At 33.0% G+C, this 22,962-nt stretch overlaps 1 protein-coding gene across 11 annotated transcripts in view; it reads left to right on the top strand.

Annotated features, from left to right (window-relative positions):
* Mef2a (myocyte enhancer factor 2A) overlaps positions 1-22,962 on the top strand; it is a 154,532-nt gene that overhangs the window by 72,415 nt on the left and 59,155 nt on the right. For all 11 annotated transcript variants that reach the window (XM_058576830.1, XM_058576832.1, XM_058576833.1 and 8 more), the window contains one exon: positions 18,195-18,398. In XM_058576830.1, coding sequence (XP_058432813.1) covers positions 18,195-18,398 — 204 coding nt within the window. The remainder of the gene's footprint in view (positions 1-18,194; positions 18,399-22,962) is intronic.

Below are 22,962 nucleotides of genomic sequence, written 5' to 3'. Positions count from 1 at the left end.
TATTTATTACAGAAATCCTGTATCTTATAGATGGATAACAGGTATGCTGAAAGGAAAGTAAAATCACTGGAGTCTCATTTCTTTTTGTTGTATAGTGTTTTAAAGATATTTAGTCTTCAGTATATTTGTTGTATATTTGGTTGGTAGTCTTCTAATTATTTTTCAAATTATCACCTATTTTCATAATTAGGCAATATCTAAGAGAACTGCAATTGATCAGTTAGACTTTCTGGTTTACTAATAATGAGAATAGTTTTACCCTCATTATTCACAAGTATTTCTAAAATATTTATGTAAAATACCTCAGCTTTAATTGATAAATTTACAGTACCAGTGTGTCAGTAAACCCTTATAAGTTCAGAATAATTATAATGATGCTGATACATGAAGAAACCCTAAGTTGTGTTTACAGCTGATCGGCAAACTATGGCCCATAGGCTGGATGCTTGTTTTTCTACATAAAACTTATTACAATCCTGCCTTGCCCATTCATGTCTTATTGTCTATGGCTGCTTTTGCATTAACACAGATTTGATTTGTTAGTGTGACTAGCATTAATATAAATAGATGCCACAGAAACTATATGGCCAATAAGCCTAAAAAATCTTTGCTTTCTGGTCCTCTAAGAAGTTTGCAAACTCCTTGGTTTATAGTACAGAGGAAAAATAGTTTCAGAGAATATTGTAAATTAACCACTATTCAAATCATGTTCAGGAGGGAGAGGTGTACGGACTGTGGGAGGGTTACAAATCAGAAGTTTCAAGAACAGTTTCTTGAACATTGAAGATTTGTTCTGCAAAGTCAGAGTAGTCATTTAACTGAATATAGATATAATTGGAATCAAAACTCAACTGAGCAGCTGTGGGGGAAGTTAGTGAGAGTGATTAGGGTTGCCCATAGACTAAAGTGAAGCGGACCCTTGTTTCAATTCATGAAGATTGCTTAGTAAAGATGGAAGGCTCACATAGTGTGATACATTATGAAGGCTGATAAAATAGGGAAAATTGATATTCCATCAATCCAAAGGAATGATTCCAAGCAGGGTTGTAAGTAAATTTCCCTTTATACATCTGAAGGTTATGACAGGTAGAGGAAGAGGACCTGCAGTATGAATGTTAAATAGGATTTATTAGAGAATACCATGTAAGCAGAGTAGAAGCAGAGTTCATAAAATGCCTAAGCTGTCATACCCATGTTTAAATTGGGCATAATTAGAATGGACCTACCTATGAAATAGACTGTATATGGGAGCTGGGAATATGTAGGTGACTGGGTAATGGAACTTTCTAGTTGAGGAAATGACACTGTTAAAAAGATGGAGCCTGCAGCTATATTTTAGCAACCAGAAATTTAGCCACTTCCTTCATTGGATTTGTCTGTTAAGTCAGCTTTTTGCTAAACTGCCAGATGGGACAAGGGCTGTTTGAATTGCTCTTTCTGAAAATTTCACTAAAGAATGAAGAAAAAACATAGAAGGTGTAGTTGGGAAGTATATTTTTCAGATTAGATAAGGTCTGAACACAATTTGTCACAAGCTAAAATGGTATCTTAATTTTATTGATTTTTGGATGTATAGATTGAACTAAAATTTTTCTTGCAAAAAGGGGGAAATGATTTTGTATACCATTTATTCATTCAAATTCAAATATGTACTATATCTAAGTGACTATATTAAGTCTTGGAACTCATTAAAAATACATAGCTTACCTAGGACATCCCACTAGGTGGCAGATAAAAACTCAGGTACTGGGAAAGTTTATGGAAGAAACCACTATTGTTTGAAGGGGAATTCAGGGAGCAGTTATTGGAGCAGGTAAAAACAAACAGAGTTTTGAATTATAAGTATGAGCTAGCCACATGAAAATCATGCTTTACATTATTGGAATAGTGCATGAAAATTCTGGAACGTGATAGTATAATGCCCTTAAAAGGCTGGTGCACTTTATTTATTTCTACTTGGTAGGTTCTGGGGAAACCTTGTGTTTTTCTTCTTTGTTTAATAAGCTGCTTTGTAAAAAGGAAACTTTGTATTAAACTATAACATAAGAAAAGTTCACAGATTTTAAGTGTGCGGTTCAGTGAATTATGGGAAAAAGAACTTGACCATGTAGCTAGCATACCCCAGTATACCACCCCAGAAGTACTGTCCTGTTTCCCAGTTGTTATCTCCTTGCCCCTAGGAAAAGTCACTAACCTGACCTCTAACTTTGTTTTCGAGGTTTGTTTTTTTTTTTTTTTTTATGAAACTCACCAGTTATCGTTGCCATAGATAAATGTTAATGTATGTATACATTTTATTTGGTGTACAATATCCCCTCTTGAATAGAAAATAATGTATTTTTTTTTCTGTTGTAGATAGACATTTGGGTTGTTCTCTATTTTGGTAGTATTATGAAGAGTGCTGTTCACAATTTTGAACATTCTTATTTTGTACACATGAACACTTTGGTCGATACCTAGGAGTACAGTTAACTTGAGTTATAGGGTGTACATGTGATTGGCTTTAGTACTGTTGACAAAAGTTTTCCAAAGTGGTTATACTTTAATTTATACTCTTCTAGCAGAATGTGAGAGTTACAGCTGTTCCATATCTTCGCCAGTATTGTCCTTTTCATTTTAGTCATTCTGGTAGGTGAGCAATAATAACATTTTTAATCTTAAAATTCCATGATGTCTAATGAAGTTGTTCACTTTTGTATATTTTTACTGGCTATACCAGTTTGGCCCCCAAGTAACCTGTCGTGTACTACCATGCTTGGTTCATTTTACCTTTTTGTACTTTCTTTTATGGCTAATTCTTTTTATGTCACATTTAAGAAATCTTTACTTACTGCAGGGCTGTGAAGATAATTCTTCTATGCTTCTAGAAATTTTATTGTTTTCTCTTTTATGAAATTTAGATGTTATCTATTTGGAACTTATTTTCAAATAGTTTTTGAAGTATAGGGGTCAGGTTTGTTATTTTTTTAAATGGATATTCATTGACTGAGTACAGTTTATTGTCAAAAACATCCTTTCCACTCCGGGTGCCGTGACACATGCTTGTAATCCCAGCAGCTTGGGAGACTGAGGCAGAAGAATCACAAGTTCAAAGCCAGCCTCAGCAAAAGCAAGGTTTTAAGCAACTCAGTGAGACCCTGTCTGTAAGTAAATACAAAATAGAGCTGTGGATCTGGCTCAGTAGTAGAGTGACCTTGAGTTCAGTCTCTGGTACTCTCCAAAACAACAACAAAAAAAAATACATCCTTCCTCACTGCTTTTTTCATGAGTCAGACAATAATATATGTGTGGGACTGTTTTTGGACTCTCTGTTGTTCCATTAGACTGTATGCATAGCCTTGCTCAATTCTGAACTCTTATGATTACTATAGTTTTATATATGATAATATAGCTTTCTCTCTTTTTATTTAATTGATTTTATTTTTTAAATACACGGCAGTGGAATGCATTACAATTCTTATTACACATATAGAGCACAATTTTTCATATCTCTGTATATGAAGTATGTTCACACCAATTCATGTTTTCATACATGTACTTTGGATGATGATATTTATCACGTTCCACCATCATTGCTAACCCCCTGCCCCTCCCTTGCCCTCCCACCCCAATAATATAGTTCTCTACTATTATATTTCTGCAGAAGTGGCTGACTCTTAACCTTTTCAGTTCATAAACGAAATCAAGTCAGTGTTTACCAAAGAACAAACAACCCAAATTCTTACTGGAATTTAATTTTTTCTACTGAATATATGGATTTAGGGAGAATTGAAATCTTTACAATATTAATCTTTACAATATTAATTTTATTTGGTTTTCATTAATTCTCTCCTTAATGTTTGATAGTTTTCAGGATACAGGTCTTACACATATTGTGTTATGTTTATTTTCCTAGGTATTTGATTTGTTAGCATTAATAAGTTTTTCTCTAAATTCTATTTTGTATATATTTGTTGCTATGTTAGTGGTCTGTACCCAACAACTCTGCTTAAAAGTACTCAACTATTTCTAATACTTTATTTGTACATTTATGTACAAGTTTTTGTGTAAATATATTTTCATTTTTCTTGGATATATACCTAAATGTGGAATTGTTGGGTTGTAAGGTAATTCTTAAGTTTGACTAATTTTGAGGAACTGCCATACTGTTTGCCAGAGTAGCTGTACCACTTTACATTCCACTAACAATGTGTAAGGATCCCAGTTTTTCCACATTCTAGCCAATATTTGCTGTTGTTTGCCTTTTTGATTATTCTAATTATTCTAACAGTTGAACTGTTATCTTGTGATTTTTAGTTTTCATTTCTTTGATGGCTAATGATGGTCAACATATTTTCATGTGCTTAATTGGACTTTTTTTTTAATCTCTCTGAAGAAGTCTGTTCCAATCCTATGCCTAATTTTAAATTAACTTTTTGGTTATATCTGCATTTTGAAAATTGTTTTTAATTGATTCTAGAATTATAGATTGGCAGTAATATTCTCTTAGTATTTTGAAGCGGTTTTCTTCTAACTTCCATGATTCTGTGGGAGCTAGCTTTTAATCTCCTTTTTAAAACAATAATCTGCTCGTTTGGGGAGTATAGGGTATCAGGGATTGAACCCAGGAGTGCTTAATCACTGAGATACATCCTTACCCCTTTTTAAAAAATGTTGTTTTGAGACAGGGTCTGGCTAAGTGGTTTAGGGCCTCTCTAAGTTGCTGAGGCTGGCTTTGAATTTGCGATCCTCTTGCCTCAGTCTCCCAAGTCATTGGGATTACGGGTGAGTACCACTGTACCTGTTAAGACTTCTTTTTCTTTGTTAGCTTTTTATTCCCCATGATGGACTACTAGGGATGTGTATCTTCAAATACTGTGCATGCCTCTTTTTTTTTTTCTCCTCAGATTTCAATTATGTGGAACCTGTTAGACCTTTTATATATGTTCCATCTATTTTTTTATATTTATTTTTTAATTATAGGTGGACACATATCTTTATTTTATTTTTATGTGGTGCTGAGGATTGAATCTAGTGCCTCACTCATGCTAGTCGAGTGCTCTACCTCTGAGCCACAACCCCCGACCCCCCCATTAATTTCTTACCTTTTTTTGTCCACCTGTATATTTTTTGTGTGTTCAGTTTGTGTTTTTCTAGTAACCTGTGTCCTAGTAATCCATATTGTCCTTTTCTAATAATCCTTTCTCCTACTTTTTAAAATTCGGCTTAAGTTCTTAAATTCTGGTATTATCTTTTGAATTCTAGAACTAATAGTTTTTTCTTTTTTATAGATTTCAGTTCTTTGGTGAAATGTTCCACCTTTTCACATTTTCTTCATATATTTCACTATTTAAAAAAAAAATACTAACCATAGATATTTTAAAGTCTTTGGTAGATTTGTGGGTCTATATACGATCCCCTTTTCTCTTTGCTTTTGATTACATGGTTTTGTCTTTTGATATATCTTATGTTTTTGTGTCAAACATTGCATGTTAAAGATTCTATAAATGTACCCTACTGTGTTACCTTCCTTCAGGTATGGTTTTATCCTTTTCTCTTTTCAGCCATTGAACTTGTGTACCGAATATTTTAGATCATTTAAGGATTGCCATGAGCCAGGGCTAGGTTGCTGTTTTGATGAAGCCCCCTCCTTCTTCCTTTGGCTCTGCTTTCTAGGAGCCTACCAAGGCTGTCCACTGGGCTAAGTTCTTTGGTGATTTCTTGAATTTAGAACTTTGTCTTCTAATGTATAAATAGTATAGAAAATTTTTCCTCTGCTTTTTTGAGGCTTTTTGTTTGTCTTTTTATTTTATTTTAATTTTTACCTCCTACCCCATACAGGCTGAGAAAATTGGCCTGTTTTGAGGAAACATCTCTCAATACCAGCACTTTAATTTCTACTTCTCTTCTCTCATTGTATATAGGCTGTGGAGTCCTTAATTTTCTCTTTAACTTTTGGGTCAAAGGTGCTTAGCAGCAACCCACTACCCAAAGACTATCCAGAGTCAGTAAATACCAGCAAGGAAAATCGTTTGTGAAAGATCATTTCACATATTTAAGATTCTTACCATGCCAGAATCTTGGGCATCTCTAGTCTTCCTTGCTTCAGCAGCTTTCTGATGTTTTTGTTTGTTTAAATTTTGAAATAGGGTCTTACTAAGTTGCTTAAGTCTTGCTAAGTTGCTGAGGCTTGCTTTGAACTTGTGATCCTTCTACCTTAGCTTCCTGAGTCACTGGGAAACCAGGTATGAGCCACCATGCTCAGCTCTGATTTCTTTAAGTATATACTTGTTGTATTTCATTCTTCTTTTCCAGTTGATTTCATTGGGGTTTTTGATCTTCCATCAATTATTCCCACTCACCTAGAGGAAATATCTTCATATACTTTACAAGAAAAAGAGAAAAAAAATTATAGATAAAAATATCTGTAGCAAATGTACCAGAATTGTATTCAACATTTAGGGGAGAAAAATAGAGTTTTTGTTCTTCATATGATTTTTTTCTAGTTTCATGTGCCTTTCCTTCCCAAAGGTAATCACTATTATGAATTTACTTTGATTCTTTGAACATGGTTTTAAAATTTTACATAATTGCATTGTCATTTTGCATTTGCTTTTTCACTCAGTGTCATGTTTTTGAGATCTGTCTTATTCACTACAATTAGTTGTAGGAATGAATATTCTTTAATTCATTCATTAGTACTTCTATCAAAAAACATTTATATTCATAATATTTTACTGGTATAAATGGTGTTATAGAACACTTCTCCTTACATGTGGATGAAAGTTTCTACATAGTAAACACTATTTACAGAAGAAGTTGCTGGGCTGAGTATGTCCATCATCATCTTTACTATGTTTTCAAGTTGTTCTCCACATATACACTATACTGATTCCCAATTCCTTGTGTACTTTGCTTGACTGCTTGCCTCCTTGTCTGTTTCTCTATTTATTCTGTTTCGATCTTTTCTGTTTTTTTTTCACTCTTCTTTCTTTTATTCAATTTATTTTATACATTTCCTGATTCTGTAAAGGTGAAATGTAACCTGTATTGTGTGTGTGTGTGTGTGTGTGTGTGTAATTTGCCCATTTCTTACTGGGTAGTTGATCTTCTCCTAGGAATTCTTTATGTATTCTGAATATTAATGCTATATGTGTTTATCTGTTTCAGAAAACTACATTTTAATCTTTGCCAAAACACTTTGTAAATTATTTTATGCCAGGATTTATTATAGTGTTTTATAAGGCTTACATTGCCTTTATCGATAGATTGTTAACACCTCAAAATGCATTAAGATTTGTTTATTTCCTAAATTATAATTGATTTTTGCAATGTTCCTAGTGGACTTTTGATAAATGTCTGTTCTTGATGCATGACTCCACATTTTAGATTAATCTCATTGGTGTTCACAACTGTTACCTGTATTTTTTGAGGCTTGTTTGTGTTTGGTTCATCAAGACCTATCACTAATTGCACTAACCACAATGGTGGATTTCACTTTACATTTTATTAGTTTAATAGATATTGTTTTGTATGTTTTGGGACTATTTTGTTAGGCTCATATACATTTAGAATTGTTACATCTGCTTGGTGAATTTTGCAATACATATTGATCTTCTGTCTTCAAGCATGATTGTCTTAAACCTATTCTGTCCACCTTTAGCTATACCTTTCTTTTGGTTAGTATTTTGAGAGATTTAGTTCTCTACATGTGCCTTTCAACCATACTGTATTCTTATGCTTACAAATAGCACCTGGCTGGATTTTTTTATATTTATTTTTTAGTTGTAGTTGAACACAGTATTTTTATTTTATTTATTTTTATGTGGTGCTGAGGATCAAACCCAGGGCCTCACAGAATACTAGGTGAGTGCTCTACTGCTGAGCCATAGCCCCAGCATCTGGCTGGATTTTGTTGTTGTTGTTTTTGTTTATGTCTTAATAATATCTCTTGATAGCCTAGATGATTTTTTTTTCTGATCCTTTATATATTTGAACTAGTTTTTATACCATCTCAGTTGATCTTTTCAATTTTTTATAGGGCCCAAGCATTTAAAAAAAAATCAGTTAATCATATCATTCCTCACATCCTCAAAGAACTCATATTGCAACTTCACACTGAGCCTTTAGGAAAAAGAACATTGGAAGAAGAAGATACTTTGTTTAGCTAGTAATCCACCAATCTTAGAGATTTTGTTGGGAAGCTGCCACCTTTTTTTGTTCCACCCCATGCTCAGCAGTGCTTCTGTGCTGACTCAGTTTTGTTCTGAAGGACATCTACATCTGCACTGTTGTCCAGTCCCTTTTGTGAGGTGGCAGATATTGATATCACAGGCAGTGGAGGTAAGAAGTATGAGTTGAACCCCAACTGCTGTTTCAAAAATATATCTTCTAGTAGCTTCACTGGCTGTTTATTTTTCCAAGCTGTGAGCCTACACATGCTTCTCCCTTAGTGTCATACATATTCAAGCATAAGAACTGGGGTTTGTCATACTATTTTATCTTAGTCCTTTGGATTCATAATACCTGTAGTTCCCCATAGATTGATTTTGGGGTAAATAGAGATCTACATTCCATGTTAATTTTAGCATTTTTTCAGGAATCCAGACTTGCTGATATTTTCATGTTATTCTAATGAATCCTTCCTGTTTAATGATCACAATTTCCACTTACATAATTGTAATTCTGAATTTGAAGGATTCTTTATTACCAGTCCTTTACTGTGGTCTTTGTTGTTTTAATATTTCTCCTGGCCCATGAATTCAGCAAAGTTTTTTGCATCTACTGAATGCCATTCAGTTTGTTTTAGTAGCTAAGGATGCAGCACCAAACAACACAGAAAAATCCCCCCAGCCTTCTTCAGTTTATGTATTTAGATGTCTGGATTTGTTTAGAAAGTTTTTGTTGTGGCCTGCTGCCCCCAGGAATGGGTGATAAGTGCTGTATTTCCTGAATGTCTTTATGTTTGAAATTTTTTTTTTTGCCTTTGTAATTGAAGCATAATTTGAATAATCCTAACAGTCTAGAATGCCATTCTTTTCCCCAGAACGTATTACAAATCTGTCTTCTGGCTTTGAATGTTGTCAGAATTCTAACACCAGACTGATTTTTTTTCCCATTTCTAAAATTGACTTGCTTTTCTTGCTTGGCTGTCCATAGTATTATTTCTTTAACCTTGATATTCAGTAAATTTGCCAGAGTTTTGTCATGAGTCTGGTTATTATTTATATTTTTTCAAGAGAAGGTGTGGTCTTTCAATATTTTTGTTTAACTTTTTAACAAATATTTTTCCAAATACTAATTTAGTATCTTCATTTTTTGCCACTGTACCCAATAACTTTATTCATTTTAGCTAATTTTCTGTTTTGATTCTTTGAATTTTGTTATTGTAGCTCTAAATCTCTGTTACAGTCTGATTTCTTCTTTTTCTCTCTTGTGATTGTTATCAGAGCTATACCAGCTCATGTTTTAGGTCTTTCTGTTATCTCATATCTTTGACAATGATATTAGGTATAAATTAACAAAAATGACTTTTCTATAAAATTCTCTTCCTCACCTTTCTTCCTACCACTCTTTCTTCCACCTCTTACTCCCCTCATCCATCCTGGGACTATGAAGTCCTTAGTTTTGTGAAGAACTTCATATGAATTATCTGACTCTAACTTTATTTTTATCTAATATTGCACATGAAAATTCATTGTTTGGGATTTTGTCTTTTTCCTAGAAGAATACTCTTGAGCTGTGGTATCCTTTCATTCCTTTTGTTGCTTCCCTCGTTGTATTCCATTTTTATTTTGATTGTCCCAAAAATGTATTTATAAAAATAAATATTTGAATAGATGTTAGAATTTTTTACTTGGGTTTTATATTTAAAATTTTAAGGGTTGGAGGTATAACTCAGTGGTAGAACATTTGCCATTTAACATGTTTGAGGCCCTGGGTTCCATTCTAGAACTGGAAAACAACAACAAAACCTAAATTCCCCCAAAAAACAAAAAAATTAAAGTATCAGGTATAGGCCAGTATTCAAAGATACTTCATAAGAGGTGATTTGAGTTTGTGGCACAATTTCTATATGAACATATACCATAAACAGAGTTCATTACATAGGCTGATTTTTTCATTGAAGTTTAAATAAAAACTTTTTCTTAGACTTTTCTTATAATCATTTTACTAACCAACTGGATGTTTGGTCATATATGGAGTATTGTGCTTTGTGTACTTGAAACCAGAAACATAAGGCTTTGGGAATATTAGATTTTTGTGAAATAAAGAGAATATTTAAATGCTAAGATGTATAGATATTAAATGCATTTCGTGTTACCAAAATTAAGAAAACAGACACCTTGCCTCAATTGAGTGAAAATGATTAAACTGCTTTATTACCTGTTTGATTTTTATCATGCTACCTAAGAAACAAAACAGATTGAAGAAACACAGAAACATCTTTAAATTATACATGTGAAATGCATTTTCTTTGTTGCTTTTGTGTGTACATAGTACATCTGTAAGAGGATATAGCATTAATTTTCTGCCTTTGAATAGCAATTTTAGTGGAAATAATTACTTTATGAATTAGAAATTCTCTGCTTTTTGTAGACGATTTGCAATGATTGTAGCTATTGCAATGTTAAGTCTAGACCAACATTTAGACAGTGATCATAGGAAGAAAAGCATATAGTAGATATTGACGGGAAAGACATTGCTGAACTTTGTTGGTGTTCTACAATTTAAAGATTATTCAAATGTTTATTCTAAAGGACTTTTAAAAATACTTTTTAGAATATTTTAGATTCACAGCAAAATTAAACAGAAAATAGAATCCAGTATACTTTTCTTTCCCACTGCCAGCTTCTCCCACTGCCTACATCCTGCATCAGAAAGGTGCAGTTGTTACCATCAAGGAACCTGCATTAGAGTAGTTTTGATTTGTAGAGAATGGCAACTATTAAGAATACAAACAATAATAAGTATTGGCTAAGATGTGGGGGGAAAGGCACACTCATACATTGTTGGTGGAATTGCAGATTGCTACAGTCACTCTGGAAAGAGTACAGACATTCCTTGGGAAACTGGGAATGGAACCACCATTTGACCCAGCCATCCCATTCCTCAGTTTATACCCAAAGGATTTAAAAACAGCATACTACAGGGACACAGCCATATCGATGTTTGTAGCAGCACAATTCACAGTAGCAACTGTGTAACCAACCTGATGTCCTTCAGTAGAGAAACTTTGGTATATATACACAATGAACATTACTCAGCATTAAAAGAGAATAAAATCATGGCATTTGCAGGTAAATGGATGAAGTTGAGAATATAATGCTAAGTGAAGCCGAATGTTTTCTTTGATATAAGAATGCAGATACATAATGGTGATTGGTGGGCAGGGAGCATGGGAGGAATGGAGGAACTTTAGATAGGGCAAAGAGGAGGGAGGGGAAAGGAGGGGGCAAGGGGGTAAGAATGATGGTGGAATGAGTTAGACATCATTATCCTAAGTACATGTATAAGACACGAATGGTATGAAAATACTTTGTGTATAACCAGTGTCTTGAAAAATTGTGCTCTATATGTGTAATATGAAATGAGTTGCATTCTGCCATCATGTATTACAAATCAGAATTTTAAAAAAAGGAACCTACATTTACACATCAGCATCCAAAGTTCATGCTTTACAATGGGGTTCACTTTTGGTGTTGTATAATCAGTCTGGGGGGTTTTGAAAATGTAATATGGTAGTGTCTGCATAATAGTTTTACTGCTCTAAAAATCCTGTGTCCTCTGTCTATTCATCCCTCATTTTTTTTCCTCCAACTCCTGGTCACCACTGATATTTATACTGTCTCCATAGTTTTTCAGAAAGTTATGCAATTGTAATCATATAGTATATCTTTTTCAGATTGTCTTTTTTCATTTAGTAATCTGTACTTAAGGTTTCTACATGATTTGATGGCTTGAAGCCTCATTTCTTTCTAAGCACTGAATAATATTTCATTGTTTAGATGGACCAGTTTATCTGTTCACCTACTGAAGACATCTTGTTTACTTCCAACTTTGGGCAATTGTGAAGAAAGTTGATACTAAGCATCCTTGTGCATGTTTTGAGTGTACCTAGTTTTTCATCTCCTTTGGGTAAATAGCAAGGACTATAATTGTTGGATGAAATGGTAAGAGTAGATTTATTTTTGTTTTTGTAAGAAAATGCTGAACTTCCTTCAAAGTGACTAACATTTTGCATTACCACCAGCAGTGAATGAGAGTTCCTGTTTCCCCATAGCCTCAGCAGCATTTGTTGTCAGTGTTTTAGGTTTCCACCATTCTAAAAGGTGTGTAACATTATCTCAATGTTGTTTTAGTTTACAGTTCTCTAATGACATATGATGTAAAAACTTTTTTTTTCTCTTATTACAACATTTTTAGTGATAATAGTTGGGTTCATTTTGACGTAATCATACATTCATGGAGTTTAATATACTCCATTTCAGTCCCTGGTGCCCCTCTTTTCCCTCCCTCCCTCTATTCTCCTTCCTCTACTGGGCTCTCTTTTCTTTTCCATGTATCTTTATGGTCTGCCAATTCTATACTGCCTTGACTACTGTAGCTTTATAGTAAGATTTGCAGTCATCCCATTTTGCTCTTTTCCTCCTACATTCTGTTAACTGTTTTGGAGTTTTTATTTAAAATTTATTTATTTTAATTAGGTATATATCACAGCAGAATGCATTTTGACTCAATGTACACAATTGCAGCACAACTTTTCATTTCTCTGGTTGTACATCACGATGTAGCATTGCACTATATGTGCTCATACATGTTCCTAGGATAATGATATCCATCTCATTCCACCATCTTTCTTGCTGTTTTGAAGTTTATAACTTTCAGACCTATCCACACTGAGCCTCCAGGAATTTGTCAATCACAGTTCTTAGTGCCTTTGGGACTTCTCTTTTTTTTTTTTTTTTAAATTTTTTTTAGTTGTAAATGGACACAATACCTTTATTTTTTTAAAAAATGTTTTAGTTGTAGATGGACATAATACCTTTAATTAATTAATTAATTTATTTATTATGTGTTGCTGAGGATCAAACCCAGTGCCTCATGTGCTAGGCAAGTATTTTATCACTGAGCTACAACCCGAGCCTCCTACCCCCAACCTACTCTTAACATACAGATCCAGCAATTGCACTTCTTGGTATTTAGCCAAAAGAGTTGAAAAGTTATGGCCTCTCAAAACTTGCACATAGATGTTTATAGCAACTTTATTTGTAATTGCCAAGAGTTGGAAATAACCAAGATGTCCTTCAGCATGTGAGTGGATAAATAAACTGTGTACATCCAGACAATATTATTCAGGAGTTTAAGGGCAGGGAAAATGCTCAATATGATACTGTAATTGTATCATACATGTCATACATTTGTCCAGACTTGGAGATAAACCATGGCTTTTGCTTAGTAATGATGTATCATTATAGGTTCATCAGTTTCAGCAAATGTACTACCCTGCTGATGGGTGTTGATAATGAGGGAGACACTGCATGTTTGGGGACAGAATTTATAGGAAATTTTTTTAGCTTTCTCTTAATCTTATTGTTAGTGTAAAACAAAAATATAAGTCTTTAAAAATAGACAGAATGCTAAGGATAAAATGAAGCTTTCATTTAGGAAGTTTGGAAGTGCTATATTTTAATTTTACAATTTTCAATTTATAGATTCTGGTGCCATCATTGAAGCATGTGTGTATTTTTGTGCAAATTGCTGAAAAAGCTTTTTCTGACTTTACTCTAGTTGGAGTAACTTGGAGGAATGGAGAGGAGATGTTATAAGTGTTTTCCTCTATTAACCCCTTCAAACTTCTGACTGATAACCCATCTTCACCTTCTGACTGATAACTTTAGACATGGTTTTGAATATGGAAAGGACAGTAGAGTCTATATTCTTTTCACTGATAAGGAGCTATTATTTTCAGAATTTTCTATAATCATGCTTAATGCATATTCTAAAGAGCCATTTTTAGTGTTAATTTTAACTCTTGTTAATATCTCACTAATTTTGAAAATATCTGTCTAGAGTAACAATTGTTCTTGAGGTACATTACATTGTTGATTGTAATTTTCTTCAATATTAAAAGAATGAATAAACATTCTAAATTACTGTATCTTTGCTAGATTTAAAATTTTAATGTAGCAAGTACATCATATAGGTGCATCTCAAGTCATCAGTGATTTAGATTGCACTGGTTGAAGGTAGTATATTTTGATAGTGGTATAATTCCAGATTCTGAAAAGTAGTATTGTAGTCTAGAATAAAAATTAAAAAATTTGTAATGACAAATGATACATAAAGTTAATATATAAAGGGAAAATTTCAAAAGATATTTGAAACACACACATATATGTATTTTAAAACATAAAATATATCTGTATGAGAATCTCTTACTCAGACAAGTAAAAGACATTACATAATAGGAAAACAATCAAAAGATAAGCAGTTTAGAGAAAGCAGATTCTAAAGATAACAAATATAATGAAAAAGTCACTACAAATTAGGAAAATGCATATTAAATTAGATTTTTATTTTATACTATATATTTGCAAAGATTAAAAAGTGTAACAAGGGCTGGGGTTGTGACTCAGTGCTAGTGCCCTTGCCTGGCACATGTGAGTCACTGGGTTTGATTCTCAGCACCACATATAAATAAATAAAAAATAAAGTCTATCAAAACTAAAAAAAAAAAAAAAATTTTAAAAAGAGTAATAACACTTATGAAAATATTATGAAACTGTTAGAAGTAAGTATTTGACTTGGAGACTTATCCATGGGGTTTGGTGAAATGAGTAAAACAAAGGAACGCTGATAACATCCCATTTTTGTCAAATCAAAATTCCTTGTATGTATATACAAATCATATTATCATGATTATATGATAATCTTGTATAAAAATCAGAAATACTGTGCTGAAAATATAGGCTAAGGGATTTGTGTAGCTGCAAGGGAAAGTAGGGAAATAAGCAAAAGATGTTAATATATTCCATATTTGGATTTATATGAAATTATATTTTTGTGTATTTATATAATTAAGATTTTTTTAAAAGATTAAATTATAAGAGATTTATTTTTACAAGATGAAGAAAGGAACCATTAAGGAGCTTTGATTTGCAGAGTATTCCACATAGAGGGAACATAGCATGGTTTATAAATCAGAAAGTAGCTGGTGTCTTAAGGAACACAAACTAACTCTCCTCACTCCCCCCACACAACCTGCATATTTATGCACATACTCATGCTAGTGTAGATTAATGGATATATGGGAGTTTGTTGGGCAATAAATTCAGATAGGGAAATGGAGGATAAATATTTTTTTTTGTGTATGTTCAGTGAGTTTTAATGTTACTTTCGGTGCAGTGAAACCCTAATCTTTCACTTACAGAATTTGATCTGTGTTTCAGAATATCACTCTTTCAGTTACTTGGCAGATACAGAATGTTATAGATAAACCTGGAAGTCCAATAAGATAATTATGTAAGCAAGATGATGAGAAATGATGTAACCTAGCTTGGGTAGTAGTCATAGAGGTAGATAAAAGTAAATAGATTTGAGATAAATATATTTTAGTGGTAAAGTTGGCAGAATTTGCTGATAGATTGGATAGGGTAGATAATTAAGAGGGATCTAAGGTTAATTCTCACATATTTGTTTTTGTTTTTTGAATGGATGGTGGTACCTTTGCTGAAATGGAGAAAGCTGGAAAAAAATTTATTTGTTGCTTTTAAACAATGAAGCTAGATACACTCACCAAACAAAAACTGAGAGGATAAAAACGGGGAGCCCAGGTTCAATACTTGCAGGCATTTGAATGTATGGAGGCTGAGCAGAAGAGGAGGTAGCTATAAAGATCGAGAGGAGCATCCAGTGAAGTAAGAGAATGTTGCATCATGAACATCTGGAAAGGAAGTGAGAATACTGTTAGTTCTGTTAAATGCTGAGGTGTAAAGTTAGATAGAACCAACATGACTGTTGACTTTGATCACATAAATTACAGGTCACTGATGATGGTATTAACAAGAGCAGTCTTGGTGGAATATGGGGAATGGAAGTCTGATTGTAACAATAAAAGGAGAGAATAAGTGGTAAGAAATCACAGACAACTAAAACAAATGTTAAAACATTTCTTTTAAACACTTTACTCTGAAGTAGAGAGCAAAGAGATTGATTACTGCAGGAGCAATGTAGAGTGGAAGGAAATGCTAGAGCATGTTTATGTACTTCTGGTATTTGATCTAGTAGAGTGCAAGAAAGCCACGGTGGACCATAATGTGCAGATATGTCAATAACTGCAAAGAAGGGAGTGGGGAAAGGTACAGATGAAATAGTTAAACTGATAGATTTAGTGATGAAAAGATGAGGTGATTCTTTTGTTTCTAATGATTTCAAGAAAGATTATGAGAGTGAAGTTGGAGAAGATGGGGAACAGTTGACTTGAAGAATGGATTAATGAATCAAGTGATGTTAGGAATGTCAGGCAACGTTGAGTGTTAATTGAGATTTAATGATCATCAGTTCAGTCACACCAGGTGTGTGTATGTGTGGTGTGTTGCCAGAAATTGTCAACTATTTGCTTAAAGACATAGGGATATTTTGGTGTATATTTAGGAAGTCAGTTTCTTTTTGGTGAATGTGTCAGAAAAGTATGTTAATGAGAGAAGAGGAGACATTAGAAGTGTTTGAAAGGGAGTGAAAGTAGTGTTGGGTCATCAAATCTAAAAAGAGAAGAAAATACATGAGAATAAATACAGGTTGAACATCCCTTACCTGAAGATCAGAAGTCCAAAATTTTAAGCTTTTTCAGCACTGACATGATACCGCAGTGGAAAATTCCACACCTGGCCATGTAAGATAAGTCACAATAAAAACAAAGATTGACTAAAGTGTTGTAAAAATTAACCTTCAGACTGTGTGTATAAAAACAAATGAATTATGTGTCTAGACTGAGGTCCCATGAACAAAAGTTCCAAAAATCTCAAAAAAGCCCAAATTCAAAACACCTTTGGTCCCAAGCATTTTGGGTAAAGGTTACTCAATCTGTAGTAATAAAGTGGTAAGGTAAATCAGTTGGAGGACTTGATGAGGTATAAAAATATCTGGAGAGGTAACAGAAAATAGAGCAGAAGAGGAGACTGTCAAAATAGATTTCATGAATTTGAGATTTTGGAAGTAATGTGGATTATTGGTGGTGGTGTAGTTGAGGGTGTGACAAAGGGAATAGGTGATGAACATGTATTAGAGGTAAAATCACTGGAGATTTTCAAGTAAAGAAACTGAGAGGCCAAGGTGCCAGGGGTAGAAGCAGAGCAGAACTGGAAAGAAAAATAAAGTGTGTGGGTGGGGAGTAATCAGGTAATACTGCATGAGAAAGAGGTGGTGGTGGGTATTGCTTTGTGCTCACCAAAAGGAGGATTATAAGTTGGTATGATTTCATGGCATAGGCTTAAAAATATCTGAGGGCTTTGAAGGGGACGGAAGAACAAATAATTTGGAAGAAAGTATAGGAAGGTAAAAGGACTTGAATATAAGGCAAGTAATATTTTGAAACAAACTGAAAAAAATTGGGGTATCGGTTTGAGAGTCTTCAGGCAGCAGATTTTAATTAGAGAAATAAATTTTAAAAGAAGAATTTGAAAACATCAGAGAACTTGCTGATCCTAGACTGAATTTTAGTGGGTGCTATAGATAGATTTGGGAATGAGGGAAAGCATGAGTTAGTGTGTATTTACTTAGTTGTTTAGACATTAAAGCCTGGATGATGATTGATTACCTGGATGATGATTGATACCTGGATGGAGGGATTAGGGGTTTTGGTGATAATAATTTTAAGATGAGAGATAAGGGACCACTGGTCAGCTATTTCCTTCTCTGTTTCTTTGCCTTCTATGGTGTAGTCATAGCCAAAAAAAAAAAAAAAAAAAAAAGATAAGGAATACCTTCTAGAAGGAGAGGAGACTTCCCTTTTAGAGCTGTTAGACATATAAGATAAATATGTAAGGCTGGCAGAATGGGGAAGGAGAAGGCCCATATGAAGTGTGAGAGTAGAATACTTTTCCATCTTTGAAATCTGGCTCAGTATTATAAGAAGATTCATCTTCAAAATAGTCTGTATTTCGAGTACTACTAATGCTTTTAATAAAATATACTTTTTTTCTTTGATTGTCTAGGTCACTTTTACAAAGAGAAAGTTTGGGTTGATGAAGAAAGCCTATGAACTTAGTGTGCTCTGTGACTGTGAAATAGCACTCATCATTTTCAACAGCTCTAACAAACTGTTTCAGTATGCCAGCACTGATATGGACAAAGTTCTTCTCAAGTATACAGAATATAATGAGCCTCATGAAAGCAGAACCAACTCGGATATTGTTGAGGTAACACATATATCTAGTAATGTGTGAATTGCAAATAATAATTGAATCTTGCATTTAATAAGAGTAACTCAGATTACTTTGTACATACAGAGCATAAATCAGGTAGAGGTATCTTTTCTCTGAATTATTTCTTAGAAGGATTGAAAATGGATATATGAACACTCACTTATGGCATAAACATATCCTATTTGTTCAAACAAAATGAAGTGGGCTGTTTTACCTTATATATCTAACATTTAACTAGTATAATCTAACATTTCATCTGTGATTACATATTTTATAGGAATTTTTAAATTATTATAAGAAACCATCACTTTTGGTTAAGATGAAGTTATAATTTTAAAAATCTTAGTCATTTCATTTTGTCAGTGGTAACTTACAACTTTAAATACTAATAAAAAGGGCTGGGGCTGTAGCTCAGTGGCAGAGCGCCCGCCTCACACATGTGAGGCATTGGGTTCGATTCTCAGCACTACATAAAAATAAATAACCAAAGTAAAGATATTGTGTCCATCTATAACTAAAAAATATTTAAAAAAAAGAAATAACACTCTACCTTTAAAAAATAAATAAATACTAATGAAAAGAAAGCAAATTATATAAACAATATTTATTTCATTAATACTACATTTTTGGGAGTGAGGGAAAATCCTTGTCCTTTTTTTGTTTATCCACTGCCCTTTTTAGTGTTTCTTATGGTTTTGCCAACCTAATTAAGTGAAAAAAGGAATTCTTTTTAGGATGAATTTTCATCTACTCAGAAATAGTATTTTAAAATAAAGCCTTCAAAAAGAAGAACCACTGTACTTTCCCCTTTAATTCTTTTCTGCTTCAAATTTTATAAAAAATAACTTTTCCATGTACTATATTTATAATAACATTTAACTTAGCTTCTTGGTTACTTTTGCCTTTTTGCTTGCATTTACAAGAGTGTTTCATTTCTATTTTTTAAAAAGGACTTTTTCATTACTTGAGAGATACATTGGGGCTGGGATGTAACTCAGTGGGTAAGCACTTGCCTAGCATGCACAGGGCCCTGGATTAAGTCCCCATTTCTGCCAAAAATCAACCAACCAACCAACCAACCAACAAAAACCTTTGGCTTAGTTTTGCAATATTAGAAAATAATTTTTTAAATTAGACATTTCCTTAGAGAAAGTAGAGAAGCCATGTGATGATGCAAAACTAAGTATAAGAGAACATATGGAAACCCAATCTAGATTTTATATCAAATGATTGAAATTAAGCTAGAGAAAAATACTTAACTATTTTATTGTATGGAAATCTAAATTATTTGTCCCCACAGATTATGCTACAGTTTAAAAAATGAATTTTAAAATTTCTCAGCCTTAGCAGTCCCTTTCTGGAGAGTGATTGATTTAGTTTGTTATTGAAAAAAAGAATCCTGTTACTTACATTAAAAATCCAACTTTTTAGTCAGTAATCAGTTGTTTCAAATGAGAAGTAAAAGTATAGTATAAGTACAGCTAGGACTCATCTCTGTAGCTTGATTTACCCATAGTTTTATGATGAATTTTCTTCAACTCAGAAATAGTATTTTAAAATAAAACCTTCAAAAAGGAGAACCAGCATACTTTCTCCTTTAATTCCTTTCTGTTTCAAATTTATAAAAGATAACTTTTATAAGTTAATACTGTGAACCTCCCTGAAATCTGTTGCGAGTTTTTGATTTTGTTTTTGTTGATCACTTTGATTAAACTATATGGTTTTATCTTTAGCCATATTCCCTTAATATAATTATGTTTGTCATTTGTGAATTATTTTGTCACATTAGCTTTTATGGCACATCTTATCACTTATTTGCAACATGAACTATGTAGTAGATTCGCTCTTGTATTTCATGAGCATATGTTATATTTTTATAAGCTAAGGGATCATTTAGGTAAGGGTTGTAGGAGAATTTATAACTGGATTTCCTTGAAATGGAGAGTATTCCTACTGTGTTTAAAATGAGTTACTTATTTTAAACATCTTATCAAAAGTTTCACAGCCTTAAGTAAAACAAAGAAATAGATTTGACTTTGTTGACATCAGCAAGTAGATATTTTAGCTAGTTTCATTATAGAAGGGGATACCTCCTAACCCTAACTACTCTGCTCTTTCATTGCAGCATTTGTTCTTGTCCCCTGGAAGTTGAGGGTACTTCACACAGTCTAAAGCTTACTTCTTTTAGAGAATTAAAGAATATAGTCTGGTTTAATCTTCACAGAATTTTAAAACCACCTCATTCTTCATCTCTGATGTGGTCAACAGTCAAATTTTAAGAGAGTAAATCCCAAACATTTAACACTTTCCTGAGTGCTGCAATCTGTTTCAATATGAAAGAAAACTTTTGCCGTTTGATTATCAATTGGGATTTTGATATTTTCTTTTTAGTTGTATTTTTTAGATACAAGCTAACAGGACTCTTACCAAAAGATCTCTATGAAATTCTGAATTTATATAAAATACATTGAATAGGATATATTTAGGATAATAAGCAATAAATTTGTTGTGCTCAGATAAGTTAGAAGACTTTATTCTTATTACTTACTTATAAAAATCTTACTAAGTCTTCATTATAAAACAATGACTATTAAACTTGTAAGATAAGAGATTGGGAATTTAGCTCTGTGGCAGGGTGTTTCTTAGCATGCCCAAGGACCTGAGTTTGGTCTTCAGCCCTGTGGGAGTGGAGGGGACTTGTAAGATAGGCTTTCTTTCACATATGAAGATGATGCAAGCAAGTGCATCCTCACGAGTTTTTATGTAAGTGTCTGAGTTCTTTTTTATCAGTAGTAATAGCTCATAACTGGTGCATCTACTAGGACTTTTGTGGAGGACCAAACTGAATTTACAGGATACCATTATTGAAAATGGGTCAGTACTCTCTAAGTATCTTACAGGTATCTCATATATAAGGATATTTTTAGAATACCATTACAATTATTTTCTTTTCTGTTTCATATACTTTCCTTTCCAAAAGTTGTAATTGGAAGCAACTTTTTTTATACTCATCTATACATTTGACAAAAATATTTGTAGGACTTCTGTGTGCTGTGGGTTCTACAAGGGGATGTTATTTAGAGATTTCTAATTCAAGCTGAAAGAATATTCTTTCTACCCATGGTTTCACAAGTCCCTGAAATACACTTTTACCAACAGAAGATTTTATATAAATAAACTTATAGTTGTTTATGTAAATAAACTTATACTTGTTAGTGGGATTCTAGACTCCTGAGCCATCACATGTGGCTGAGGAAATCAGGAGTTAAAAGAGGCACAAACATTTAAGAAGTGATCTGCTTTAGGGTATTTCCTTATGTAATATGATCAGTAGTGACACTAACAAACTTCTTTAACAACTTTCATAAGGCTTCTAATGACTTTGCCTATTTCTTGTTGCATATATGTTAGCTTTTAAAATGAGTAGAGAAGAAAAATAAATAAAATGAGTAGAACTTTACTTTTCCTGAGTTGCCAAAATACCCTCTCATAGTCTTGATTATATTAAAATGTAGTTTTCTGCAGATGTATTCTGTTGTATCGTATCCTACATACGAACCCTTTGGGGATGTACTGTAAAAAGAAGGATGGCTGAACTGAGCTGTTAACCATATCTACAGGGTTTGTAGCATAAGGATGCACACATATTATGTCAGTGGGGTTTAGATCAAGTATATTTTCTGGGAGCACGGTAAACTTATATGAGTATCCCTAATGCAAAAGTACAAAGTCTGAAACGCTTCAAAATCTGAAACTTGTTGAATGCTGACATGACACTCAAAAAGATTTCAGATTTTCAGAATAGGGCTGTTAAGCCAGTAAATTTCATAAAAATATTCCAAAATCTAAAAAAGCTCTGAAATTTGAAACATTTCTTGTTCCAAGCATTTTGGATTTGGGTAGTTGGTAGCTAATTAAATTGTGATTATAAACAGTGGTAGCTGTGGTGTTTATATTTATCTATGTTTCAATTTCATGTATAAATACACATATTAGAAACCCACCTACAGAATAGTGTTCTTTGCTCTTTCTTATTTTATATTACCTGTGTTTTAAAACTAGTTCAACATTTTAATTTCAAATTTTAGAATTTTCACTAGAGTTGGTGAAATTTTAAAAACTATGCAACTTTTTTTTTTTTCAAATTAATAGCATTGACATATTAAATTTATTGGGGCATTGTAAATTAAGGTCTTGAATATTTTGGGGATGTATATACTTCTTGCATTAGTAAGTTGAATTACAGATGTCTTTTAACTTCATGATGGGATTATGTCCTAGGAGACCCATAAATTACCTGCAAATTGTGCCAAGCTTTTACTTTCCAATATCCTGAGAGTTTTGCACCAACATATCACTAGCCTGAGAAAAGTTAAAAATTAAAAATATAGTTTCTATGGAATGCCTATTATTTTTGCACCACCATAAAGTTGAAAAATTGTAAGTCAAACCAATTAGGGACTGTCTGTGAAAATGAAAACTTACACATTAGTAAATTAAGGGATTGCCGTTAGAATGAGCCTTATAAGGCTAAAATATTTGAGATGAAGAGTATCAC

This window comes from Marmota monax, unplaced genomic scaffold (genome assembly GCF_021218885.2).
Source record: "Marmota monax isolate L192 unplaced genomic scaffold, Marmota_monax_Labrador192_F-V1.1 WCK01_AAM20220418_F8-fsc00005, whole genome shotgun sequence".
NCBI classification, from domain to species: domain Eukaryota; kingdom Metazoa; phylum Chordata; class Mammalia; order Rodentia; family Sciuridae; genus Marmota; species Marmota monax.
This window is presented reverse-complemented; position numbering and strand designations above follow the sequence as displayed.